At 47.1% G+C, this 27,373-nt stretch overlaps 2 protein-coding genes across 9 annotated transcripts; both read right to left on the reverse strand.

Moving 5' to 3' along the window:
- Nucleotides 1-2,951: 2,951 nt before the first annotated feature.
- LOC117141778 (protein split ends) lies at nucleotides 2,952-17,460 on the reverse strand. 4 transcript variants are annotated; one of them, XM_033305410.1, is made up of 10 exons: nucleotides 17,332-17,460; nucleotides 16,220-16,350; nucleotides 15,997-16,085; nucleotides 15,252-15,934; nucleotides 14,952-15,167; nucleotides 13,007-14,221; nucleotides 11,847-12,401; nucleotides 11,665-11,789; nucleotides 7,441-11,601; nucleotides 2,952-7,381 (listed from the first exon to the last, which is right to left on the reverse strand). In XM_033305410.1, exons 2-10 carry the CDS (start codon nucleotides 16,245-16,247, stop codon nucleotides 4,785-4,787), a joined length of 9,669 nt encoding a protein of 3,222 aa, XP_033161301.1. In that variant the 5' UTR covers nucleotides 16,248-16,350; nucleotides 17,332-17,460; the 3' UTR covers nucleotides 2,952-4,784. The 4 variants fall into 4 exon arrangements, 1 of the variants encoding a protein (XP_033161301.1); XR_004459507.1 differs by lacking the exons at nucleotides 2,952-7,381; nucleotides 7,441-11,601; nucleotides 11,665-11,789; nucleotides 11,847-12,401 and having other exon boundaries at nucleotides 14,039-14,125; nucleotides 14,196-14,221; nucleotides 14,605-15,167; XR_004459505.1 differs by lacking the exons at nucleotides 2,952-7,381; nucleotides 7,441-11,601; nucleotides 11,665-11,789; nucleotides 11,847-12,401 and having other exon boundaries at nucleotides 14,130-14,221; nucleotides 14,605-15,167.
- Nucleotides 17,461-18,897: 1,437 nt separating this feature from the next.
- LOC117141925 lies at nucleotides 18,898-27,188 on the reverse strand. 5 transcript variants are annotated; one of them, XM_033305656.1, is made up of 9 exons: nucleotides 26,608-27,188; nucleotides 25,887-25,947; nucleotides 25,078-25,800; nucleotides 22,557-25,004; nucleotides 22,379-22,490; nucleotides 21,370-21,488; nucleotides 21,061-21,277; nucleotides 19,493-20,949; nucleotides 18,898-19,430 (listed from the first exon to the last, which is right to left on the reverse strand). In XM_033305656.1, exons 2-9 carry the CDS (start codon nucleotides 25,935-25,937, stop codon nucleotides 19,101-19,103), a joined length of 5,457 nt encoding a protein of 1,818 aa, XP_033161547.1. In that variant the 5' UTR covers nucleotides 25,938-25,947; nucleotides 26,608-27,188; the 3' UTR covers nucleotides 18,898-19,100. The 5 variants fall into 5 exon arrangements, with proteins under 5 accessions (XP_033161547.1, XP_033161545.1, XP_033161548.1 ...); XM_033305654.1 differs by having other exon boundaries at nucleotides 25,857-25,947; XM_033305657.1 differs by having other exon boundaries at nucleotides 25,887-25,956.
- Between the last annotated feature and the right edge of the window lie 185 nt (nucleotides 27,189-27,373).

Here is a 27,373-nt window from a genome sequence, read left to right on the forward strand (position 1 = left end):
CTTTGCATTTTATGTAATGCAATATTTAATCAGCTGCCATTGCATTCTAAATTTAAATTTAAATTTCTCGCTTTACTTTGCACGGCGCGTGCACGAAAATTCCATTGAACTTGAATGCTGGGCTGGTTGGTGTTTGGTTTTTGAATTTGGCGTTGGTTTTTGGTTTCCACCTGTGCAGGAAGTCGCGTTCGTCGCTTAAGTCTTTTGATTATGTCGGAAACGCTTAAATATGAGTTAATGTGCGCCGCTGGCATTATCTTGTAAACGGCAATGTAAATTCCAGTGACTACGTGATCTCCGGAGCAACAACTACATAATCCTCTTCTATTGACCCATTAATCAACAAAGTGTGGCCAAACAATGTTGTGATCCGATCAGCGATTATCTAATATCAGGAATGACGGGGCAAGATCTGCATTACATTAGCAACTAACTATAGACTATATAGCATAGGCAAATACACAAACCATTTGTCTAATCGACCATACAAAGGCCAAGTTCAAACCGCACCCTCTATAAAGCATTGTCTTAATGGCAAACCACAAGCCGTATTGACAACTAAGGCCGCCGGCTCCGAAAAAAAAGAGAAAAAATCCAGAAGCACAGGTTCAATGAACGGCGTCCAAGGGAACGCTATTTTTAAGTTCGATTTAATTTGATTTGTTCGCATTAATTGGGCGGATATCTTTCTCCCAGTTGATTCACAAACGGAAGTCCCCGATCGGATTGCACTGACTAACCGACCCAGGAGCTTCTTGGTGGATAATAATCACAGCAAGGCTTGTAATTTAAATTTAGAAAGTAAAAGGCGCTTTATGTGGGGGGAACACTATTTACTGCATACACTGGGCTGACTAAGCGACGACTCGCCAAACTGATTGCATGTTATTTGCACATTTTCCTTGATTTACACCGCCGCCAACTGCACACGAAATCAATAAAAGTCAATTTTAACGTACCCATTACAAGTGTAATGTAATAATTACATATAGCCAAGAACCATTTGTGACGGTGATTATACAATGCCCTAAAGAGGCGATCGTGAAATGTTATTTAATTGTATTTTGATTGGCTGTATTCTCCAAAACGTAATGCTCGGAAAAAGAAGAAAAATAGAAAATCATATTATACAATCACTCGTGATTGATATTTACAATATCCAAATTATTTGTAATTAGCTAGGCGATAAAAGCAATATTTTGCGAATTTATATTTTAGTTGACTAAGAAATTAAAAATAGGCAAAGATATATTTTCAATTGTAGATTTTTCAAATAAATACATAAAGCGCCTTCGACCAGCTGATATACCCAATTAGACACCACTGAGCTGAGAACTATATACCCAACTTATAGAATGGAATAAGGTGGCTTAACTTCCATAGCAACAATTACCAGTTACCAGACTGCATAAATACGAATTGAATGAATGACCTTTTTGGTCAGCAACGTAACGACGACGCACAATATTGTATTAATAATGTTGTATTTTTTTCATTGCACTCTTCCAACATGATTATTATGTATTAATTGTTTAGTTTTCAGCACCGAGCTCGTAAATTATGCAATACAGCATCACATAAATCTCGAGCCGGAGGCTATTTTAGAATGCCTCCACTTGCCGGCAGGTGAAAATCGCTGCGTGACTAAACCACAATGACGGCCCCATGTACGGATTGTAGTACAGATTGCCACGCCTATATTCGACCAATTAGAATACTCCTCATTACGCCCGAGAATATCTGAAATTCTCAGGTTAATCGGCGAAGGCAGAGCCAAGTGGATTGCGTGTCAATAACATCGAAAGAATTTCGCGCACAAATTTATAACAATCGTTACGCAACTGCCGGCATTTAATTAACAAATTGCAATTTAAATATTCTCGAATTTATTATGCACGCTTGCATTTCATTATATTTTTAAATGTTTGACCGCGCCGGTTTGACTTGAATATTTCAATACATTTTCATACATTTTCAAACCGCTTCGATTGCTGGTGAATAAACCAATTAACATGCACACCACTTATTATAAGTTATAATCAAAAGCAACTGGTTCCAACCGGATGAAAATTTTGCCTACCACCGGCAAAAACCAACAAGTGGTGCAGATCATTAATCACAAGAACGTTATAGAATTTATATATAGAAACGTGACTCAAAGACTATCTGCGATATAGATTACGACGTCCTCTAATGGGTGTTGAAAACCAATGTAAGTCCGCTAATTGCCGGATAAACCCAGGCGGACCAGAAGAGGGCATTGGATCAGGCAGCGTTAGTCACGCACCGCGCTTGGGTTAAGATTTTTATATATACTATATATATATTTAATTAGCAGCATGTTCGGGGTAATTGGGTGTTTTTCCTTAACCTGCTTTGCAACACGTCATCGCCGGAATTTTGACCTCTCACCCAGGGAACGGAATGTCTGCCCTCTCGAGAAGTCAAGATTCCAGACATAACCTGCGCCACATGTCACTCCAATTCCATTCAGTGCACTTCACTCAAAGATAATGCTGTAATCGCTGTGGCGCTGATAATTACATCTGATCACTTGCTCTCAGCAATTCCATTCGAAAGTTTTTCGTTGTCCGGAGGCGCATTAGCAACACGCTTCCCGACTTCGTGCCGCTCTGGGAGAACCATGATGATCGATGGAGCTGCTGGTGGCTATAGCATATAACATATAGCCGCTCGATCGGCGATCAACGATCCAGCTGGCACAGCTGTCTGCAATTGCAGGCTGGGAATTGGAAACTGGGAACACCAGAACGGCAGAACACACCAGCTGGTGAAGGGCAGCCGTAGTCGCAATCCGGACTGCAATTGTATGCAAATGAACGCGTGCCGTGTCGAGAGGCTCAAATTGCATAATAATTGCTCGGCGAAATTATCACCTTGATTCGAAACATGGGTTCTTTTGGATTTTTATGTTCATTTTTGTTGTCGTACAATATGCCATAGAATTCTTTATTGTAATTTACTCTTGTTGCTGCTGTTGCCTATACATACAGATTTATGTATAATGTGCACTGGCTGCACTTACTGCATATAATATATATGTTTGTATATATATATATATATATAATTTATGTATATATATTCATTATTAATATAATATTTAGCTTGTGGTTCTTTAAATATGTTTGTTGCTGCTCATTTATGCTCTAGGTACCTTCTCTTCGCAATTTCACATCGCTTCTCTTTTTCATTTGTGTTCTATCAACTATGTTATCGTAGTGAAATTAATTAAAATTTACGTTTGCAAAACGAAAGCTTTAACAACTTAATTAAATACGGTTTCTCGTGTTTATTGTTTTCACTATTTAATATATATATCTTTTTTTTTGCCATTAATAATATTATGGGCGCTCGGTTAATGCGTTTCTTTCTCGATTCATCGGCTCCGTTCGCCTTCAATGGCGACTAAGACACTTTTTCATTCATATTTCATAAATTTCAATTGTTTTGCTTTTCGTCAAATCTAGATCGATTTTTACATGGTTCAAACTTTAAAGCTACAATTTGAGATGCGTAAAAACGAAAGTTTTTACTTGTCTGTTTTCCCTCTTGTATGTACACCAAATGGATTTCCTTAATGAAAGTTGGGTGGGGATGAGGATCTGAGGCGGAATGTTGCACATATGTGAGCTGTGTGGGTTTACAATGGTTTTATTTGAATTGAAGGGAGGCTTACTGCTTAAACCGCACGCGTACTTAGCATATTTAACAAAAATTTATACATCTTCTTGGCGGTCTACGAACTAAAAGGGTTACCCTCACTTAGATTTTGTATCTAGCTTTAGTTGTGTGTTGCGAATCTCTTTGTTTACTTGAATTAATAAATATTTCAACAAATCGCCCGCAGCACGAATCGATAATAGTTATAATAGTCGTAGTACATAATCAATAGTAATAAAACTAATAATCGTAGTTAATTTACACGAGTTCTATAGTTACGAGTTAGGTTCTGGAAAAAACTAAAATCTAATTATAGTCAGGGGGGCTTGAGAGTAATTCTTTGAATTTTTTGCATTATTTCTCTTTCGCTTTTCTGCTTAGTTTCTTTTGTTAAGCATTTAAAACAAATTAAGTTCAATTAAATTAGATTAGCGGCCTAATTAGCTAAAGCTATTAAAATTAATTATCATTAACAAAAGGCTTGAAACCTACAGACTACTGAAAGTTTACAAACTAAAGACCAACAAACTTGCCATTTAGGCGTGGCCAAAGTCCAGGGCGCAACTGCAGTCAAAAGGAAACATTGCACAAATGAAAATGGTCTTAGAATACAAAAATGAGTCTGAGGATGCGGGCAGTGGAATTCGAGTCACGCAAATGAATATCAAATATCAGTACAAAACAATGACGCCTCAAATATTTAACTTCACTTTTACACACAACGCAAACTTTGCTTCTTGCAGAAATTCAAGATGGTTATCTTTTTCGTTCACGAAAATAAATATATATATATAGTTACTAAACGATTTGTAGATTTTCTTCTTAGCATGAATAAAAAATATACAATATAAAAAGCCAATTTAAAAAAATTAAACACCTACTGAAATTTCTGCATAAATGTAAGATCAAAAATGAAACGTTAACCTTTTTGGAACCAATTTGCATGTGGATTTGAAACCGTTCTAAACCTGCCCACTCTTTCGATCTCATCGCTGTGTAGCTGCTGTCGAAGATGAAGCTGCTGCTGGTCCCGATGCTGTTCCAGTTGCCGCCCCCGTCAGGTCGTCTCCTTGGAGGTCCACGTTGGCGGCACTGGCGTACTGCTAAAACCATGACTGCCGGTTAATGTCATACGGCTTGGGCATGCCCAGTGCAGCGCGTTGATAGGCGGATGGAGGCGGCGGCGGTTGACCATATCCGGCTGCTGCCGCCGCCGCTGCTGGTCCGCCCAGCAGACTCTGGTTGAAGATCATCCGCGTGTGGAAGTCATCGCGCCTAAGATACTGCTGGTACAACTGCGAGTTGGGATCCGCAAAGGGATAAGCAGCTGCAGCAGCCGCTGCTCGCGAGGATGGATGTGCCGCCGCCAGGAAGGGATACGATCCGGCTGCCGTGTTCAATGGGTTTTGACCTTTGTCCCCGGCATTTCCAGTCGGATTCGCTGATGCGCCACTGTGTGCCGGCGCCGGAGGCATGTAGTAGTGATTGGGTGCATCTCTGAATTGATCCAAATAGCTACTAGCTGCTGCGGCCTGGTCTCCGTACAAGCCCAGCGTTCCTGGAGTTGGCGCAAAGTTGAAGGCACTTCCGGGCACCATTCCACCTGTCGATGTTTTCAGGGAAATGGCTGCCGCATCGGCCGCTGTCTGATTGGTGGTGGAACCACTGTTTACCGGCGTTGCTGCTGAACCGCCCACGGGCGAGGATACACCTCCTGATTTCAGGCCCGCATACAATTGGAAGCCTTGCTGCAGCGCCTGCGCATGCGCCTGAAGCTGATTATTGGTGGCTGCGGCCGCGGAAGCCATTGATTGTGGCATATTGTACTGCGGCATGGCTTGGTGCTGCTGCTGTTGGGCGGCCACCTGTTGATGTTGTTGCTGCTGCTGCTGCTGGGCTGAGACTTGTTGCTGCTGATGCTGCTGCTGAGCGGCCACCTGTTGCTGCTGTTGCGCCTGTTGTTGCTGCTGCTGCTGTTGTTGTTGCTGCTGCTTGGCAGCTGCAGCCGCAGCTTCTGCCGCAATTGTTGCTGCCTTCTTTTTCCGTCCCCTTTTCGCTGGAGCTTTGACTTCCGCCGGCGGAACGGCAGGAGCTTGCTGCTGCTGTTGTTGTTGTGGCTGCTGCTGTTGCTGGTGAGCGGGATTGTTGTTGCCGGGTACATAATTACCCGGCAGTTGCTGCGCCGGATTCCCATAAGCCGAAGCCGCTGAGCTCGAAGCGCTGTACATATGGGCTGCCGGCGGCATAGCCTTGTCGAAATAATTTCCGGCATAGCCCAACATCGATTGCATCAAAGGATTGCTGTAGGTTTGCGGAGGCGGTGGCGTTGGCTTGTTGTAGGCGGCTAGGTGATGCGTCTGGCTTAGATGATGCTGGTGCGCCGTAGAGGGCAGATTCATCATGTTGGTGCTCGATTCACTTACCGCAGCAGCAACTGCCGACTGAGCTGCAGGAGGTTTGTCCGGCACTGCAGTTGCCTGTTGCTGGGCGGTATAGTTATGGTTAAGTTGCGCCTGCTGTTGCTGGTAGTTGAGTTGTTGCGGCGGTTGCTGTTGTTGTTGCTGCGGCAATTTTTGCGCCTGCGTTTGCTGCTGCTGTTGCTGATAGTTTTGACTGAGTGCCGTCTGAAGCTGAGTGAGATGTGGCTGCGATTGCTGGGACTGCTGCTGCTGCGGTTGTTGCTGCGTTTGTTGGTTCGCCTGTTGCTTGTTTGTTGTCACCTGGGGCGACTGCTGTTGCTGTTGCTGCTGCTGCAGCTGGCAACTATTGTCCTTTGCGAAGTCCTTGGGGAAACCCATGGCCGCCGCCCGGTTATACATCTCAAATGCTTTGTCCGGTGCTATGTTGCCAATAGGTTTGCCGAATGCCATGGAGCCCAGGAAACTGTTAAACATTTGCTGCTGCTTGTTAAGCAGGGATTGCGTCTGGTTTTGGGTTGGCTGCTGCTGCTGCTGTTGTTGCTGCTGCGCCGGAGTCTCTTCTCTTTTCTGCATTTTATTGGTCGCATTTCCACTGTAATCCATACCGATTTCCTCACCAGGTCGCTTAAGAGGATTTATTAGTGTATCAGTTTTGGGCGGCTGCTGCATTTGATGCTGCATAAATGTGGCCATATCGCTGCCATAAGTTGGTGGCGCGATTTTCTGCTGCTGCTGTTGCTGCAAATTATCCACGGCGTCTGCTGCGGCAGCAGCATTTGCTGCGGCATTAGTAGACTGATATTGCGCATAGGTTGGATATTTCGGTTTGTGTTGCTGCTGATGGCCCAGCACCTGTTGCTGCTGTTGCTGAGATGTCTGCAACTGTTGCTGCTGCTGCTGTTGCTGTTGCTGGGATCCTTGCAACTGCTGCTGCTGAGGCGTGGCCTGTAGTTGCTGCTGTTGCTGCTGAGGTGTTGACTGTAACTGCTGTTGCGCAGCTTGCATTTGTGGCTGCTGTTGCAACTGTCCAGCTTGCTGCTGCTGCTGCTGCTGCTGTTGTTGCTGCTGCTGTGCTGCCTGATTCACAGTGTTCGTGATACTTGGCGGCAGCAAGCTGCGATTTAGACTCCAGTCATTGTTAGGCTTGGTTATGGAAGCAGTTGAGGATGCAGCGGTCGAAAGAGGATTAATCAAAGTGGCTGGGTTATACAAGGAACGCTGTTGTTGCTGAAGCTGCTGGTAGCTGTCGTGTGTGGGCGCATAACCATTGTTGCCCAGAGCTGAAACAAAGAGATTTATTAGAACATGGTTTGAGTAGTTAAATAAAATCAATTCTTACCTGTTGTTGCCTGAGCACCTGCGGATGGTTGAACTGGCGGTACCACCGGCGGCTGCACCTGTTGTTGCGGTTGCTGATAAGGTGACAGCACGGGCTGCTGATACGGCGAGTGCTGCTGTTCCGCCGGCGACTGAGCCAACGGTGTGGGCGGTTGCGTTGCCGCCGAGGACGCAGGCGATTCCACACTGTGCATAGGACTGAGAGCCTGCTGATGGGCTGCCGGACTATGTGAAGGCTGTGAGGATTGCTGTTGCTGCTGAGCCGCGGGTGGATGATATGGTGAGTGCTGCTGCTGGTGGTACGGCGACTGGCCATGGTACGGCGACGGGTGTGTTGATTGCGACTGCTGCGGGGTGGTGTACGGAGAACTTTGGGGCTGTTGATAAGGCGAATGTGGGTTCGGTGTGCTCGGACTCATGGAAGAGTTGTAGTCCGATTCCTGGGAGCGCGGCTGCTTGTATTGATCATAGATCGGAAGCGGGGATGTGGAAGAATACGCTGGAGTCTTAGAAGCCTCAGAGCCCGAAGGATTGTAGCTGTTTCCTCCTCCATAAGGGGACGTTCCACTCATATCCGGAGTGGACACATTAGGCGACGAGGCGGAGGAGTAAATATGCTGGGAGTACTGGGGATACGGAGAGTTCATCTCTCTGGGACTGCAGCTCTTGTCCGGACTGCTTTTGGTCGTGGTGTCCTGGTAGAAGCCCACTTTGATAGCACCATTTAGTGGATATGGCGAGGCTGGTTTACCCATATCGTCATTGGGCTTAGGAGAAACCATAATGGGGGATGCGCCAATGGGTGAAGCCCCGATCGGAGAGGTATAAGAACCAGCCGCATAAGATCCATAACGCTCATCGATGGCAATTCTTGGTGAATCCGGATCCTGGCTAAAGGAACTTCGCTCCGAGTTTGTGCTGCCAGTGCTTGGTTTCCTTTGGCGCATTACTGTTGGTAGCGAGAAGTTATCCCCAGCCGGCGAGTGAGCTGGCGGAGCGACCTTGGAATCACCTTGAAGATCTTGGACAGCCGTCTGCTGCTTTTCCTCGTCCTCGGACTTCTTGCTAACCTTTGGGCCACCAAACGCTTTTATCCAGGCGCTGAGATTGGGCTTCTCCTTTTGACTTGCCTCCGATTTCGATGATTCTGAGGATTTGCCTTTTTTACTCAGCTCGTGAAGAGCCTCAAACGGCTTTGGCGCCTCTGTGCTCGGTGTTGTCGGGGTTGAAATATTCTCCGGTTTGGTCTCCTTATTTGGAAGGTCATCTTCATTTGCATCCTTTTTTCCGGACATTTCCTCAAGTGATTTGCCCAACGAAAAGTCCTGTGTCTTTAGAACCGTGCCCAAACTCAGTTTTGGTGCTCCCTCGCATGTTTCCGTGATAAGAGCGTTCTTCAGCTCCTTAACTTTGGTAGTAACCGGATTTACACCTGCGTGAGAATCTCCCCCCTCCTCCGTTGATTTTCCGGCGACTACATTCTGCAAAAGATTACCCTTCGCTTTGCCTGGCTGAAGCCTATCGATGGTTCTCATAACATTTGCCTTGGCTTTCACCTGCTGAGCCTGTGCAGCTTGAGCCGCCTGCTTTTCTTTCAGGGACTTGCGTTTGGCCTCCTTCGCCAGCTGCTGTTTAATGTGAGGCGGCGGTGGTGGATTGAGGATCAGTTGCGTGGTGCTGGGCTCTTTTGGCTTCGGAATCGAAAGAAGTGGTGGAGGCGCGGGCGTTGGCGTGGGAGTTACCGCCACGGGTTGGGGCGTGGGCATCGAGTTATTGGAGCAATTTGAACTGGAAGCAGCAGTGGCGGATGTGCTTCCAATGGAATTCCCTGAGTGCATCGAATGCGGAGGAGTACCACAGCTGCTGCTCACACTGCTCGGCGTTGGAGCCACTGACTCGGATTCCGATTTGCTAACAGCCTCTTTTGGTTCGCTCACCAGTTCGTTGAGTGCCTCAGCCAATTTGGTTGGTACCAATTCCGCTTTTGGAGCAGCCAATGCTACTGGTCGTCGAAAATCGGCCGCATCCAGTTTACTACCGATTCCCGAGTCGAAATCATCCAAAAGATTGTATCGGGATGGTGAATTGCTGGCCGAACTGAACTCCGTGAAGCGGGGCGTGTGTTCCAGCCAGCGATTAATGTCCTTGAGGGTCTGTTCCGTTTCCACATCCAATGCTTCGAGATTTGTGTTATTGTTGGTCTGCGGTTGTCCCGCTTTTTGGGCAGCCTTTTTGCTCGAAGTCTTCTTACCCGATCCTTTTTCACTCGATTTATCGGCCGGTTTCGGAGGAGGCGGCATTTGTTTGTCGGGTCTTTTCTTAGGTTCCTTTTTAGCTGGTGCTTCTTTCACCTTGCCGGACGCTGACGTGGCTATTGGAGCTGGAGCAGGAGGTTCCTTAATAGTTTCTAAAGCTGATACCGGCGCCGGAGATTTTTCTCTTGGCGCCTTTTCCACTACTTTTTGTGGCTCCTCCTTTTTCTTCGACTTTTCCGAGTGTTTCTCGGTGTCGGCCTTCGAAGCTTTATCAGATTTTTCCGCTTTATCCGACTCCTTTGATCGCTTTTGGTCTTTGCTCTTCCGCCCGCGCTTGTTTTCCACAGCATCAGGTGACTTTTCTCGCTTCGCAGAAGCTTTTTTATTCTCCCTATTGCTTTTCGTGCTGGCTGACTTGGAATCTTCGGAGGGAGCCAACGAGTTGGATGCACTGGAACTGCTGAAGGCGGCACGACTACGTCGATACTTGATTACATCGTACTTGTCCATGAAAGGCAACAGCATATCCAGTTCGGCCTGCACTACTGCTGCTACATCAGCAGCGGCCGCTGGAACGGGGGATTCGTCTTTAGTCTTCTTATCCTTTGCGCTGCGGAACTTGTCCTTATCTTTGTCTTTTTCCTTGTCCCTATCCCGATCCTTATCCCTGCCTTTCTTTTCTTTCTCCTTCTTCGAGCTTTCTGCCTTCTTTCCTTTTTTTGCCACTGGTGGTCGCTCTTCGGAGGTGGCCCTGCTGTTGCTTAAGGATTTAAAGTCGCCGTCAGACTCTCGGGAAAATCGCTCCTCATCCGCCTCATCCTGGTGCCGGGCACTCAACTTTGTGGTTTCCGCGGTGGGAACCTTTTTCACGGTGGTCAGCAGCTCGGAGAGATCATCGTTAAGGGCACTTTTTGAGTATTTCTTGTGGAGATCAACCTTGAAGGGTGACATGCTTCGCGACCGCGAGCTATCCTCATCTTCGTCTTCATCATGCGGCGGATCATCCGGATCTTCTTCCAGCTCGGCAGCGGATTCGGCAAGAGCGGCAGCTGCCGTTGGTGGCAGCTGCTTCTTAACATTCACATCGGACTGGTCGCTATCCAGGGAGTCGTCCTTGGCCTTGCGCCCGCCCTTGCCCTTGCCTTTCACCTGTCGCTTGACTGGAGTAGGCATCTTAACTTTGGATTCAGCGGGAACAGATTTCTTCTTTTGGGCCGCTATCGTGCGAGCTGTGGGTTTAGCCAGAGATTTAGTTTTGGCCAACGAAATGTGGTCATCATCGCTGTAATCCTCGCTCTCGCGACTGTCGCTCGGATCGGACTCAGGATCCGAATCGGCCGAAGACTTCTTGGCCCCCTTTTTGGTCTTTTTGCTGGATTTGGACGCGGCTTTATCGCTCTTAGTTTTTCGTCCTCGCTTGAATAAAGAAGTTTCCTTGTCCTTCTCTTTGTCTTTTTCCTTCTCCTTATCTTTTTCCTTTTCCTTTCCTGTCTTGCTCGTTTTGCTCTTCTTGCTTGTTGGCGGTGGAGGTGGAAGTGGTGGCGTTGGTTCCCTTTCGGCCTCCATATCTTCATCATCCGTTTCCACATCCACCTTACTCTTGATTTTCTTTTTACGTCTTTTGTCTTTCTCCTTACGCTTGCGTTTTTGTGCTTTTTGAGGTGCCTCCGCTTCGATCTCGCTGAGATCCTCCTCGGCGCTGCTTGCCGGCCGACCTGGCGCATCCTTCTCCGTCTCCTCCTTCGCCTTCTTGCTGAAATACTTCTCGCGGAACACGTTCATCTTGGAGTCGGCGGCGGGATAGCTCAGATTGGGATCATCATCTTCGTCATCGGAGAGATTATCAAAGTACTTTTTGGTGGCCTTCTCGAAAGCATCCTGCAGATTGTTAACCATCTCGGTGTATTCTGCAAAAGAATATAGGTATATTTCAATAGTTATTCAATATTTACATTAAAGTGGATGAGTACCATTATTGTGCCCATTGTACAATCTGCAGTTGTTGACAATCAAGCGAAAGTCGTTGCGGAATTCGCTGAACTTGTGATATTCCCCGCTGTCCAGTTTGTCCTCCATTTTCAGCAGGTCCATGGGTCTGGAAAGCGGTTTTAGAGATTACATATTGCAGTCGGATTTGGCTAAGTGTACGCACCTCCTGATGATGGAGTAATAGCGCGGCGCTATATCCTCCTCCACGGGATCCACAAATGGCCAGGCATCGCGATGGTTCTTCACGTAGACGAGCACCTTGTGCATCCCGATTTGCAGGACCTCCTCCGTTTCGGTGAAGCTAAGAATATTCGCATGATTGGAGGAGTTGTACGTTGAATTGTTGTTTGTGGTTACTGGGTGGAGTAGTGATGTGCTTGTTGGGTTTGTTGTGTGATTATTGTTGTTGTTGTTGTGGGCAAGGGAGTGGTGCGATTTGGTTTTATGTTTGTTACTGTGATTATTAGTGGTATGGTGGTGATGATGATGATGGTGGTGGGTGTGGTGTGAGTGGGAGTTTTGGTTGTTCTGATTATGATTATGATTCGAATTATAATGATATCCCTGCGACGTTGTCGTTGTTGCTGTTGTTGTAGCCGATGTCGTCGTTGAATGGCTGTTGTTGTTGTTGTGACTGTGGTGCGACGCGTGCTTATGGTTGTTGTTGTTAAGGCTGCTGTTGTTGTTGGTGGTGCTACGGTTGCTACTATTTACATGGCTACATTTTATCGGGGTTTTCGGGTTTTGTGATGATCAACAGTCGGAATGTTTTTTATCGTTTGTTTTTTTGCGGGTGGGTACAAAAGTTTACAATAACAATGATAAATATGTTAATCAATTGATCATATTATATACAATTTGATGGGTGAGCGGATGAAATGAGCCGACAACATGCAATGCCTTATAGATTATAATGGAACTTAAGAAAGGATTATGAAAATGTTTAATGAAGGTAGGAGAAAATGTTACAGAAAAGAAACCAAGACCGCAGCACAGGGCCCAAACTCAATAATCAAAATCAACAACAATACCAGAGTGGAGCATCATGAATGCTTATGCAAAATATATAAAATTATATCTTGATTTAGTCTTCACTTTCTCCACAAAATAATTTACTGTGGCATTAAATAAAATAAATTATAAGCGTAGCTTTTAGAGTAAGAGATTGCGATTTAATTTAAGTTTAATCAAGATGTAAATCTATGATGCCCACACATCCAACAGCAAGCAGAAGCATAAGGTATGATCAAAGAATATGCCAAGAGCAAATGGATAGTACGATTGTGTTGTGTCTGGGGATCGAAACTGTCCACCCTCACTTACTCATCGCCACTCTTGTCCGAGTAGGCACCGCTGATGCGCTCCGCCTTGCTGGATGACGATGACGCCGATGAGCCCGCGGCCGACTTCTTGGACTTGCCCGTCGTCTCCGTCTTGCTCAAGTTGCGATCCGCCTTGTCAGCCACTTTGCTGGTGCTGCTGCTCCCGCTGCTGTTGAGTACGGCCTTCTGCTTCTTGGAGCGCACAGTGCTGGCTGTCGTGGTGGTGCCACTCTGGCTGCTGCTACTGCTGCTCGGCGGCTCCTGGGATTGCTGCTGCTGCTGTTGTACGCTTCCCGACGGTATGAAAATGTTTCCAGTCAGCGAACTGAGCGAATTGTTCGTCTGCCTGCCAGGCAACTTGACATTCGCCGCTGGCGCCATTGCAGAAGTTACTGCTGCTGTCTGTGCTTCCACTACTGCCGGCTGATCAACCTGCTCGTCCTGCTCGGTTTCGATCTCATGTGCCACCGGCGAGGGCAGACTGAGATCGGCAATACTTGTGGCTACTGCAATAGCCGCCGAATTGGTGTCCAGAAGTTGTAGCTGCCTGCAAAAATTCTCTTTGTCCTCGGGACTTAGAGAAGTGCTGGGCTCGGCAGTCTCTGCCTGCTGCTGATGTTGCTGCTGACCACTACGTCTTCGCTTTGGCTGGACACTATTGTTGCTGCTGGTGCTATTGGTGTTGCTGTTGCTATTGCTGTTGCTGTTGTGGTTATTGTTGTCGTCCTCGCCTTCGTCTGCCTCTGAAGCATGCTTGTGTCGCCGCCGATGATGATGATGATGATGCTCGCGGTCCCGCTCACGATCTTTATCACGATGATGTCGCTTCTTCTGCTTCTTGCCCGACTTTTTCTTCTTGTGGTGATGATGATGGTGGTGGTGACTACTCTTGCTCTTCAATTCCGCCGGCGTTTGCGATTTCGGGGCTTCTGGAGAGCGAAAATCGTCGTCAGTTGCTGAGACTGCTAATAATTCCTCTGGTTCCTGCCGCTGCTCCTCTTCTGGCGGCTGCTCTTCTTGTTGCCGCCGCTGCTGCTCTGGCTGATCGGACTGCTGCTCCGCGTCGAGGGCCTCGTCGTCGTCGTCTTCGTCGTTTTCTGGCGAGAGGCAGAAGGTTTCCCTGTGGCACAAAAATTCGCTCGAATTAGTTGTGGTTGTTCGTCTCAGGGAGCTTGCGTAGGTTGAAATACCACTAGCTGTCGACGTAGACTGGGATCTAAAATGCAAGCAGTTAAGAAAAACACAAACATTTTATTAATTAACTACCCATATGATTATGTAATAATGCAGTTAAATTTTGTAGTACAAATGGATTTTAAGATATGAGAATGTATTACTAAAATTGTATTCAATGCGTTTCAATATTATAATATGGTTTCAATTGGAAGCCAACGTGACATATTAATTTTGATGAATTAAAGTTAATTTAATATAAATTTTAATCAGATAAGATTGAATCAGCGTTTTTACGATTTGAGAATCAGATGTCAATGTATGTGTCTCTTGAATGGGATGAAACTGGGATGTTGACTTTAAAATAAACTTAAAGCATAAGACAATGCATATATCGAATAGAAATAGATCAAAAAGCATGCTTACAGATTGTTTTTGAAAACGAAATCCAACCAATTCTTCCATATACAAAACTAAATGATGGGCAAAACTGAAATTAAGTGCTGATCCTTGTTCCGTCTATGCTGATCCAGGGTTTATCGACGATGTTTGATGATGGCGATTTGGCTTTTCAACTGCAGCAACACAAATTGTAAACGAAGAGTATTTTGGCTCAACAAATTATAAAATTACGGCAACTCAAAAGATCAATGAAAACATAAATCAAAGATGCTTTTGGTATGCAAGTGAGTTCAATGTATCTGTTTTGTTTCTGATTCCCGCTCTGTGAGTAGGATGTCCGCCAGCCTTTCTAGGAACATTGGCGTGCTAACCGTCTGCGTGTGCGCTGCTGCGATTGCTGCTGTTGTTGCTGCTGTTGTTGTTGCTGCTGCTGTTGTTGTTGCTGCTGCTGCGGCGGTGCCAACCAGTGTGCGTTTTGCCGGTCCTGGTAGAGATTCTCCCGCTCACGACGCTGGCGCTCCTCCTCCTGGCGCGCCTTCAACTCCGCGATGTTGCGAATGCGACTGGAGTTACGCACTTGCAAAAGTCTGGGTAAGTAAAATAGTATTTCATTAGCAATGTTGATTTATAAGATATGTATCTTTTGGAGAAATCTGAGGTATTTCACTCACTTTCTACGCCTCAAACGCTCACGCTCGCGGAAAAGCTGCGGCAGCTTGGGCAGAAAGTTGTCATCGAGTATGTTAAAGAGTTCGCGCTCCTTGGCGTTCGTAGAGGTCTTAAACTTGGCAGCCAAGTTTTGCCAGTCCTCTTCCGTGAAGCAGATGACTTGCCAAACTGTGCCGTTGCTGCCGATGCCCTTGCTGTTGGATGCTCCGCCAGTTGAGGCTCCGGCGCCACCTGATCCCGAACCCGAACTGGAGGAGGCCGCTCCACCGGTGGCTTTGTCCTCCCGATATAGTCGCGTGCCGTAGAAGTACCAGTAGCCGGAATTCTTGGCGTCGTAGCCCAGAGGCTCCACGCGCAGACTGTCCGCCTCTAGATTGCTGAGGATGACCTGCACATCGACGGAGTCCAGGCGAAAGTGGCACAGATCGTGCAGGATGTGCAGGCGCTTGCGCACGGGCAGCGACTGGAAGTCAATGTCCGTGTCGAAGTGGTTCTCGGTCTGGTGCAGGCGACACTGTTGGCGCAGGAAGCGACGCAAGAACATCTGATAGTTGCTGTGTGTGATTTCCTTGGCTACCGTCTGTAGCGCATCGCAGCCCTTGAGCAGGCGCACAATTAACTCGGGCACTAGGGCGACCTGATCCTCATCGCTGGTACCATCGGAGAGCAGCGCCGATTCGAGGTCCTGTGGATGCAGTGCGTTTTTTAAGATTGATGCTCTTTAGAACGTTTTTAAAAGATACTCACCTCGATGTCGATGTCGGGCAGATCAAAGGCGGAACTAAACAATGAACAGAAATGCGAAATACACGGTATCTCCCACCATGATTGAATGTCTGCGAAAAGAAAAGCAATGATTTCCGTAACCGTATTTTATTTAAAGTTTTCCACTATTTAAGAACACTTTATGGAGTTTAGTTTAATATTAATTTTGTTAAATAGGAACTCTTTAAGCAGAATTATTGCTCACCTAATAGTCCAATGAAAGTAGAAACCATTTATGTATGCTTGCTTATTGGAAACGTTGCTCCTCTGCGGGATTTTAGAGATGTAAGAACAATTCCTGGGCCTCTTTGGTAGCTCTCTGGTGTGGAAGTCGGGCTGCGTATATAATATATAAGTATATATAACGTGGTCAGGCGGTAACGAATTAGGCTCAAATTACACGGCCGAAAGTCAAAAAAAGGCGGCAAAAGAGCGAGCACAGAATTCAGACAAAAAAAATGTGTGCAACATGTGTGTGTGTGTGAGTTCGGACACTTGGCGGCAATATATACACAAACATCTGGCTTTATCACTTATCAAACATTCCGATGCACGCAAGGGTTTGGGCAGCACAGGGGATGGGGATGGAGTGGGAAGGGTCGAGTGGGTGGACGGTAGGTCAAAAGAAAGTACGCGCGCTTATTTTCACGAAGAGAAAATCAAAACAGACAGCCGACAAGCGGCCAAGGCGTGCGTCTAAGCGGGACGGCACCAGTGCATAAAACCAATAGCCGAACCGCTCACTTTTTCACGTTTGCCTGCCGTCCCGCTCCCGCGAATGGGCACTACTATTTTGACTACACTGCACTCGATTATTTTGCAATTATAATGTGCAATTTACACGGCTCTTGGGCAGTTGGATTTTTTTCCGCTTTTCACCGCAAATCGCACGCGATGAAAGGTTATGGTGCGCAGATTAAGTTGGCGTACATAGCAGTTTATTTAACTTCCAATTTTGTGGAGCATGCGCGCGGCGGCTGACGACCGACGGCTTTTCTCCGCCTCCGTTTTTTGCCTGCTGGCCAGTGTGTATTTATTTTTATTAATACACGTATATATATTTTTCAGTTACGTGTGAAAATGTCATTTAACTTTTGAGACGCCTATTTCCCAGCGATCCTTTCTTTCTGCTTTTCCCCCCTCAATTTCTTTTTTCACACACACGCACGCACACACTCGGATGCCAGGGCACACACACACAACATAGTCGTACGCAGAGGGGCTCCATCTGCCATAAAATATTATTAATTATTTCACAACATTAGCAGCACGCACTAAACAGTTCGCTGCGATCGATTGATTGAACAGCATGCCTACCCGTTTCGATCCCGTTAATCTGGCTAGCTGCGCAGACAATACGCGATTCGCGTTTTTTGCGCTCCTGGTTAATTTTATTTTTCTTCAGCGAGCAGCAAACGCGGCGAAGAAATTATCGTGGCTTTCGATAACTAGTGGTGGTCTGAAATTCGTCAACACGCCAGCCATCGATAGCTCACTAGAGATGCGTCACTCGGGGCAAAGTAGCTCTAAACGATAGTTAAAATGAACATCTTGGATTTCAATTGGTAAATCGACTTTAATTCATCACAATGGTTTACCTTTCATTTTAAGATTTAATATTTCTTAGTTGTGTATTTTTGTCTTACATATAAAGTTTTTAAACGAAATAAACTTCCACAGCAGCCGATATGGTGACATACCCGAACACGTTGGCGAATGATCTTGTCGACCCTATTTCCCTCCGACGTCTGAAGAGAATACCCATGAACTCCTAACACGTAAGATAGCTTAATATCTCCACGGTACATAAGGAACAATATCCATAATATTACCTTTTAAGCTACGCATTAGGTTAAGTTCTAAAGGAGCTGAACGATTCCTAGTGACTTTAAGATTAATGAATGGTAAATGATGTTTTTTTTTCAAAAATAAGGATTTTAGAACATATTTACAATGAAGCTTTATGAAAATCAGACTAATTCATTTTTATTTTTAATACGCTTGCTTTTCCACATAAACACAATTTTGCAGATATGAAACTTTTTTAAATTATTGTTTTTGTTTACATGAGAAGTTTGTATGCATTTACAACATTCCGCGACTCTATCGATAGATCGATTTCTTTCTTCCGGTCGCTTTTTGCTTGCCATTCGCCTTCCGCACCCCTCCCCCAACAATCTTTTTTTCCTGCCTTCCCACCCCTCCTTCGCGTGAGCAGCTGTGAGTCTAACCTAACTTTTCGGCCCGTTAACTACATGGCGGCGTGCTAGTGTGTGTTGTTGCTTCACACGCACGAGTGCGTATGTGTGCGTGCCAGTCACCATGTAGGTCGTCATGTATGTTCTAAAGTAACTACATGGCATAAATCGCGGGTGGGGGGCTATCAATTAAAGATTAACCAAAATTATGCAAAACCATCCAATGCTGCAATTCTAGTTGAACGCGCAATGCAATGTTTGCAAAAGTCTGCAGCTAATTTAAGCGCATTTCTGCCGAAATTGCATTTTGTTCATAAACGTGCCTCGGGGAGTCCCACCATGTAGGTGCCATATACATGGCGATTCTAGCCTACATGGCGAGGCATGCGAAACTGGTTTGGGCAAGGGCGACCACGAAATTTGTTGTAAAATATAGTGGTGCTGAAAAGCCTCCCCAAGAACAAACAAGTAACGCACTACTGTAATATATTGAAACCCTTATTTTTTTATACATTTAAATATAGCTTTTCGAAATTAATAAGTTATTCAAAGTTGTAAATTCATTGAAATTTCAGAAATTAATCCAAATTAATGTGAATTAACATAGAATTCATTTTCAGTCCCAATGATTTTCCCATCAATACTCGTCGCTTAAAAAGCCCAAATACCAGTTTCTTGTATTTCATACATAGTATTTTAGTCTTTATTTATAGTTTTAGTTTAGTATAGTTTAAGAGGCAAATTTTTAGATACATAGAATTGAATAACCGATGTAATTTAATGGCGTATTTACAGGTGGTGCCGCAGCTGTGGCAGCTGGAGCAGCGCAGGCAGGTGGGGCATATGCGCATCCGGATCGCGAGCTCGCAGGGCGAGAATCGTTTGGTGCTACGGCTCTATCTTTCGGATCTTCAGTCCACCGCTGGGCCCACGCGGCGCCAAATGAGCAACTCCGGAGGAAACGCCCGTCGTCGTCGCCGTCGCCGTGCTCACCAGTTGGGGTATCAGTGCACCGCCATTACTGCTAGCCTCGCCGTTTCCATTGCTCGGAGTTGAGATGGCTCCGTTGTGCAGGCGCCGCTTCAGCACGAATCTTTTACCCGTGGGCGTTGCCGCAGTCGTGGGCGCAGGTGCTACTGCGGCGGCTTTCCCTGCCAGCGCTGGCTCTTCGTTCACGGGGTCCACTTCCATGTCGGTGCCGGCATTGTTTTCATCGTGCTGAGGGAAACATTATAGTTAGCGATCGTGATGCGGCAGCTATAAATCTTTTAGAGACTTACCAATTCACTAGCTGGATCCTCGTCGTCATGACCCTCCTCCTCCTCGAACTCGGCACTCTCCGTGTCCTCTGGATACTCCACCAACTGGCCATTCAGCGTGGGGAACTCGATCACTGGCAGAATGAGGCGTTGCTGCTGATTGCCCTCGTCCATCAGCTGCTGTATGAGATTGGCAATGTCCTCGCGCTTTTTCGTCACTGTGAGGAAGTCAAACCAGTTGGTCAGCTGCTTGATGGGCAGTCTGTAGTCTCTGATTGGCTCGCCGAAGAATTGCTCCACATACTGCAGCAGATACAGGCCGCAATCGGTGAAGTTGTTCTGCTGCGGCACCTTGACGCAGTGGCCCGGCATATTGTCCTTGTTGAAGACGTGCGCCTGCGCATCCGGCTTCTTTACCCGGTACTCGCATGTGAGATAATCTCGCAGTGTGGCCACCACGCGGCTACGCGATGCGCCCGCCAGCGAATCAAAGATTAGGATTAGAGGTTGCTTTACGGCGGGCACATCATCGGATGCAATATTCCTCGCTGGTCCGGTGGCTGTGGGCTGCGAACTGGGTAGACTGGGCGTGCTGGCTGTCGTGGAGGTGGGCGTGGACGCTGGTTCCTTGGCCGAGTTCGAGTTTTCACTGTCCTCCGAGGCCATGTCGCTCTCATCGCCTTCGGCCTCATCCCGTTCGCTCTCATCGTCTGCTATCCGGCACACGTTTTCCGCTGTCAGAGCTGCTGGAAGCTGCCCTCCCTCTGCCCTTTTCGTGAGCGGGGTTATGGTGGTGTTGCCAATCTGCAGGGCCACCTTTTTGCCTCGGGGACGTTTCAACTGCTGCGGCTCCACAGGCTGATTCGTATCGAACGTGACGGGTCCTTTTAAGTTCGGGTAGCAAATGATGGCGAGGAACCAATGCGACTGCTCGTTGATGGGAACTATAATGAAATCCTTATCGAAGATGTCCACTCCCTTGGTCCACTTCTGCACCCTGGCGTGACGTTTCTGTGCTGCCGTCTGCTTCATGTCCGCTGGTCGCGTTAGCGTTGTGAGTCTCTTGTAGAAGAATGTACTGAAGATATGCGTCCTCTCGCGTTGAGGCTCCGGAATCAGCGTGTTCCTCAGCCAGAGCAGATAGAAGTCAATGATGATGTCGTTGAGGTAGGACTCCTTTGTGAGGCACACGAAGTCCTCCATGCGAATGCACAGGCCTCCCGTTCCCTTCGGCGGATACATCAGCAGGCTAACCTGCTCGTCTGCTCTCAGTTGGCGCGGCGGTGGCTGCGAGCTCTTGTCCTGCGTCTTGCGATCGTAGTCAGCGATCCTCTCGAGAATCTCGGCGGCATCTGTCGAGGATATCTCGTCCACACAGCTGAACATCGACTTGATATTACCACGGGCGGACACAGATATGCTGTCGAACAACAGGATCAGACGGCGAGTGTGATAGCTGTGCGTCTTGAAGCCGGTTTCTACAATTGCAAGAATTAATTACCATTGATTAGTTGAGTACCGTACTGGTGAGCAAAACGATGAATGAAACAATATAGTATAGTATTGCTTGTTAATGGACGGAAACTCACGTTCGTGATGCTGATCTTCGGGCAGCTTGAGCTGGTTCTTTACGTATTCGGCGCACGTCTTGAGGAGATATAACGTGACCAGTGGCTGGGCGGGCTCAATGTTGCCGAAGTGGGCTATCACCTTGATCACCTCCTGCTTGTGGATGTTCAGCTCGAACTTCTCGTCCTTGTCCTTGAGGATGCCAGCGATGCGAACGCCCTTCGTGGTGAAGCATACCTGTGGTATTACAAATAAACAATTAGTCGTCCATTGTATTATACACATTCCAAGGGCAGGGGTGCTGGAAGAGGGGGTGACTGAATACTTACCGGCTCGGTAATCTCGAATCTGTAGGGCACCAGACGCACGCAGCTGCATTTCAAGGAGGCGGAAAACTGCTCCGCTTCGGGTACATCCGACAAGTCCCTAACATCGCCACGGGAGAAATCTGCAATGGTTGGAAAATTTTCGTAGTAGTTATTTAATTGCACCATTTTCCTCGTGGCCACTAGTCACATTTTTCATTCACCCGCGAGTTTTCGATTTCGCCCAACATTTACCTTCATCGTTCATTGCGGTAGAATGCTTCGTCTACTCTGTGTCGTTAAGTAATTAAATATAGAGTACTAAAAACCTAGCTACTCTGAGAAAATTGCAAAAGAATGAGGAAAACGATGTGTTTTCACGCATTCGCTTTGCTTGTCTGCTTCTTCTTCGGCGAGCGTAAAAATGGCGTGCTCTTGCTGGTCGGAGCTCCACCTGGCGGGGAAAACGTCGTAACTCTTGGCCTGCGGCATTGCCAACACAAAATAACTGCACACACAACATTGCTATACATTAGTGGTGCTACTAGCTAAGAAACTGCTAGATCTGGCGGAAAAATAAATAGATTTGCGAAAAATAGCTAAATGTTTTATGTGCATTTTTGGTAAACTATTAAAATTTCTCAAAAATCTAACACTTCAATATGATTTGAAAATAAATTTAAATTATCTTTATAATAATTTGATATACGGGCATACTGTAACACTATTTGTATCTGACATCCTAATAAAATGTATATCGACCTTAAGAGGTTTTCGTATCTTAGAGATTCTTTGTATCTGTTTTCTTTTCTTAGTCAAAAATGTATCTCAGAAATGTAATTATCAGATTTAGAAGAATTCTAAATGACTACATTAGTCACAAATTGTATCTCATAAATTAAAATTTGTATGAATATTGTAACGCATTTTCATATGTGAACTATCTATCTAAGGAAATAGATAGATTTTCAGAAAATAAAAAGCATTAACCCAAGTTCTGGTTTGATTTTTGAATGTTATAATTAGATCCTACCTTTGTACAAGGGCTCCTCATCGATCTCTGGTAGATTTGGCTCGCAGGGAAAGGCGGCGGAAAGTTCGTGGAGATTTCCATTGGAGTTCAGCTTGGAGTTGCTTGTTGCTTGCTGCAAGGGATAACGAAATAATAAATAAATGCGAGTCATAGAAAGCAATTGACAGGAGTAACTTACATTGCTCGAGTCCGAGGTGCCCTCGCCCCCGTCGGCCTCATCCTCGCTGCTCAGCAGCACCACGGGATCCACTTCGGGCACCCGTCTGCCTCCCCTGGCTCTGCCACCTCGCATGGCCATGGATCCGCGTCCGCGAGCTCCAACTCCGACTGCGTAGTTAGCTCCAGCCATTTTATTGTTGAATCTAGCTGCCGCCAACTCTCGTTTCTTGTCCGCAGCCGTTGGGACAGCAGACACGGGTTCGCTGGAGGACGACGAGGCTGGCGAGGATGCAGCACTGTTCTTGGGCATGTAGGATTTGCGTTTTGGCGGCTCCGGGAAGACGCGTTTGCACCGCTCGCAGCGGGCGTGATCCACGCCAGTGAATCCACACAGCTGGCAGACGGCCAGAAAACCGTCGATCAGCTTCCTGCCCTCCGACGGAGTGGCTCCAGCGGAACCGGCGGAGGAAACTGCCCCCACAGCTGTGTTCCCACTTGCCGAACTGGCCGCCTCGCGTTTCGCCTGCTCGGCAGCGGCATTCGCTTGGGCATAGGCAGGCGAGGCACTCGTTGTGGCAGGATTGGGATTGGCTGCTGCTGCTGCTCCGGCGGCGGCAGCTTGATTCTCCTGCGATCGGTTCATTTGCAGACTCTCCTCCGCCCGTGAAATCAGTTCGCTGGCCGACTCGTGCACCGTAAATCCGACGGTGACCACAAAGTCCACATTGGCACCGCGATGCTCGACGCACTGGATGGTGGTGTTGTGGTCAAAGGGCACGCCGACCTGCTCAAGGAGATCCTGCACGGTGCAGGACTCACGTGGAAGCGTAAAGGTAATCAGACGTTGCTCTCCGCTGGCCAGGATCACCAGCATCTTGGCACTATTCTTATCGCGCTCGGCGATTTCCTGACCGGCTCGGTTATTCAGAACATGCTGCGAGTGAATCTCGTAGTTATTGTGCGATGTCTTCATCACGGACGATCCTTGCGGGACCGCCGCTGGCGCTGAAAGTGGAGCCGCCACTGCGGCTGGTACTTGCCTCTGTGGCTGCATGATCCTAGTGCCAGGGGGCAAGGCGCCAGCATGTTGCGTGGGTGTTATTTTAGCCGTTGGGCGAACCATGGTTCCAGGTGCAGTGGCTCTCATGGCCGCAAGTCCTGGACTTGGAGGCGGAACTGGAGCCGGTGATGCCGACAGGGTTTGCCTCTTCTTGTACTCCGCCAAAGTCATGCTTGCTCCACTGGGTGGTCGTATTCCCTGTGCCTGACTCTGCACCACTTGCTGCTGTTGTTGCTGCTGCTGCTGCTGTTGTTGCTGCTGTTGTTCCTCTTCTTGCGAGGCAGCTCCTGCTGGATAGAAAGTGGTCAGTGTAGTCCCCGTTCCTATCTGCATGGGCTGTAGTTGATTGGGGGCCACCGGCTGAGCCTGTGGCTGGGGCTTCTGCTGCTCCTTCTTCAGCACTGCCGCCTGGATGCGCTCTTCCAAATCCATGCCTATATTACTAGTTTGGACCCCACCACCTGCGGCCGTAGGAGCAGGCGCTTGAACTGGCGCTGCGACAGCGGAGCTCACCGGAGCTCTGTAACGCACAGGACTATGGCGCATCATTAGCATTTGCTGGTGCTGCTGCGGCTGCTGTTGCGGCGTCTGCTGCTGAGGATTTCCATCGGTTACCATGTGAGTGCGGTAGATGTGGCGCGGCTGCTGCTGCATCTGCTGTGCCTGCTGCTGCTGCTGTTGTTGCGGCTGGCCGAGATTCGTGCTGATGGTAATGTGCTTCATTTGGCCCTGAGTCACTAGCATGGTCTGACCCTCGCCGCTGGCGCTAGTCTGCACCACCAACTGAGCTCGAGTGGGTCGTACGCCCGCAGGTCGCATATTCCTAACCAGTCCGCCGGGCACTGCTCCTCCTCGCGGTCGAACTTGCCGCACAATTGTTGTGGGCGTCAGTGTAGGCCTGGTGGTAATTAGTGTGCCTGGCCTGGCCAGCACAGCTCCACCTCGGGCGGATTTCCTGAACGAGGCGCGTACTAGTTGAGTGCCACCGGCAGCAGAGGTGGCCACAAGCTGCGGCTGCTGCTGAGCCACCAACTGCGGTTGCTGCTGCTGCTGCTGTGGCGCCTGCTGCTGTTGCTGCGGCTGCACCTTTTGCACCTGCAACTGCTGGTAGACAACATTTTGGGTCTGCTGTGGCACCACACGAGCCTGCACCAAATGGGCTGTTTGAGTCGTGGGCTGCAGTTGCATTTGTTGTTGCTGCTGGACTTGCTGATGCTGCTGCACTTGCTGCTGCTGTACGTGCTGCTGGATGACGTGTTGTTGCTGCTGCTGCTGTTGCGGTGAAGTGGCATAAACTACACGATTGTTGTACGGATGTATGGCCTGTCGCATAATCAGCTCCTGATGTTGCGGACCCTGGATCAATACTGGTTGCTGCTGGACAATCACGTGCGTGTTGTTGAGCATCTAGGATTTAAAATAAATCTATATTATGTTTGAAGTGACAGATAAGTACAGGGCTATGTGGAACCTAACTTACCCCTAAGGGCCTTTGTTGCTGCTGTGTGGTGGTCATGCGGTAGACGATCTGCTGGTGCTGCTGCGGTTGCTGTTGGGGTGGCGACGTCTGCAGCTGCAACGTTTGTGGCTGCTGCGCTTGCTGATGCTGCTGCTGGGAACTCTGAAGTAATTGGGCTTGCCCTTGGGGAGACGACTGCACTTGGTAGGCGGGTGCGTGTTGCTGATACTGTTGTTGTTGCTGCTGCTGCTGTTGTTGCTGCAGCACTTGTTGCTGCTTCTTCTGCTGCTGCATATGCTGCACTATGGCATTTGGTTGCAGGACTTGCTCGGAAGTGTAGTAAATCTGCTGCGTATGCTGGATGGCGGGTTGCTGCGGCTGATGCTGCACATATTGTTGCTGCTGCTGCTGTTGCTCCATGTGCAGTTGTTGCTGCTGCTGCTGGGGCTCCTGTTGCTGCTGCTGATAGTGAACCTGCTGCACTTGCTGCACCTGATGCTGCTGATGATGCATTACAACTTGTTGTTGCTGTTGTTGGTGCTGCTGCTGCGGTTGTTGTTGTTGCTGCTGCTGCTGCTGTTGGTGCTGTTGCTGCTGATGGGCAAGATCATCGCCACCGATTATGTGGTATGTGGGCGCCGCAGACTGCTGGGGCTGTTGATATTGTGCTGGAGCAGTCGTTTGGTAGACAACTTGCTGCTGGTCATTGAACACCAGCTGCTGGTCATCCTGTAGGACCAGCGACTGAAAGGAACAGAGAATTAGCTGGCTGTTCACCGAGGGCTTCGGATACTACTCACCCCCACCTCATCTTGGGGCACTTGCACTACCTGCAAATCGGAGTAGACGGGCTCCTCCAGGGGCACAATATACTGCTCCATTTCAAGGCAGCTGGAAATACTTTTAAAGTTTAATTAATATGATCTTATTTTCAATACAATTTTCTTTAGTTATTTTTGGAATATTTTTTTTTAATTATATGCAATTTCTTACAAGTCGTATTAAATATTGTAATTAAATTACATTTTAACAACAATGCACCTATGTCTGAGATAAAGTAAACGTTAACTTGTTAAACTTTGCACCGTATGTAGCATAATTAAGATACTTAAACATTTTGTGTACTCTTTAAGGTTATATTTTTGCGTCTCAGTATGAGGACTTGGTAAATTCCTTTACATTTATTCCAATAGAACCTCGGTAAGGAATATAAGTGATAAAGTTTAAAATTAAATAAAAATGCAAACAAGTCTTGTTACTTTTGTGGCATTTAAACATGCAAATATACGAATTTCTGCTCTTTTGCAGGCGTTGCATTTTTGAGACTTTTTTACACAGCCCTCAAGAACACACACACAAAATCGCAGTTGAAAAATGCGATTTATATCATTTTGCGAGCAGAAACTTGAATAATATGCGGTTGACCTATTGAATAAACTAATTCCTTGGAAATTTTTCATTATATTTAACTTTTTTAAGGTCCATTTATTATACAATTACTGGTAATTTTTTGAGCCTAATTTTTTTTGTTGGCATTCTCAACCCACACACCTCCGTTAATCTTACGAGAATGGCAACTTTTTGGAGCCAATCGCTGTGCCCTCGGCTCGATACAGTTGTTCTTTGATTAGATCATAATCGCGCTGTCTTTTTACAATAAACACACGTTAATTATTCGCGTTTTTGCTCGAAACCCGTGGCTTTCTTTCTTGCAATAAAAATGGCGTTCACCATTAAAGGCAGCATTTGGTATTTATTCCATCTGGCAATGCCGGAACGCGAGCGCCACCTGGCGGCCTCATCAGCTGTTTATAAACATTTTGCAGAGTTGCTTTGGGCCGCTGATTTATCGATGTCTGCCTTGTGCCGTCCTCTTCGCCTAATGTTTAGAGGTACCTCTGTTTGGCATGTAGCTAGTTTAAAGGGACCACTAAACGGTCGGGCCACTGGAGTTTTCTTAAAATCTTTAGTTTTTCGCACTGAACGCGCTGTTTCGGTGATTTCCATGATTTTGATCCACATTTTGCTGTTATTTAGCGAAACGCGATTGATAACGATTTTTAGCGACCGTTGATATCGCGGTTTTGAGCACTATGTGTTTTGTTGTTTGCTGCGCGCTCTGGCGAATTGGGTGAGGAAGAAGAAGAAGAAGAGAGGCGAGGGAACAACAACACCGTTGTTGTGATGGCAAATCGTCGATAGGCAGAAAAACTCGATAGCTAGGAAAATTGTGGGTGGCAGTGAAAAACATTTCAACAAATGAGATATATAAAAATAAATAAAATCTATCTAAGTATATTCATTGTAAGTATATTTT

This window comes from Drosophila mauritiana, chromosome 3L (assembly GCF_004382145.1).
Source record: "Drosophila mauritiana strain mau12 chromosome 3L, ASM438214v1, whole genome shotgun sequence".
Classification (NCBI taxonomy): Eukaryota; Metazoa; Arthropoda; class Insecta; order Diptera; family Drosophilidae; genus Drosophila; species Drosophila mauritiana.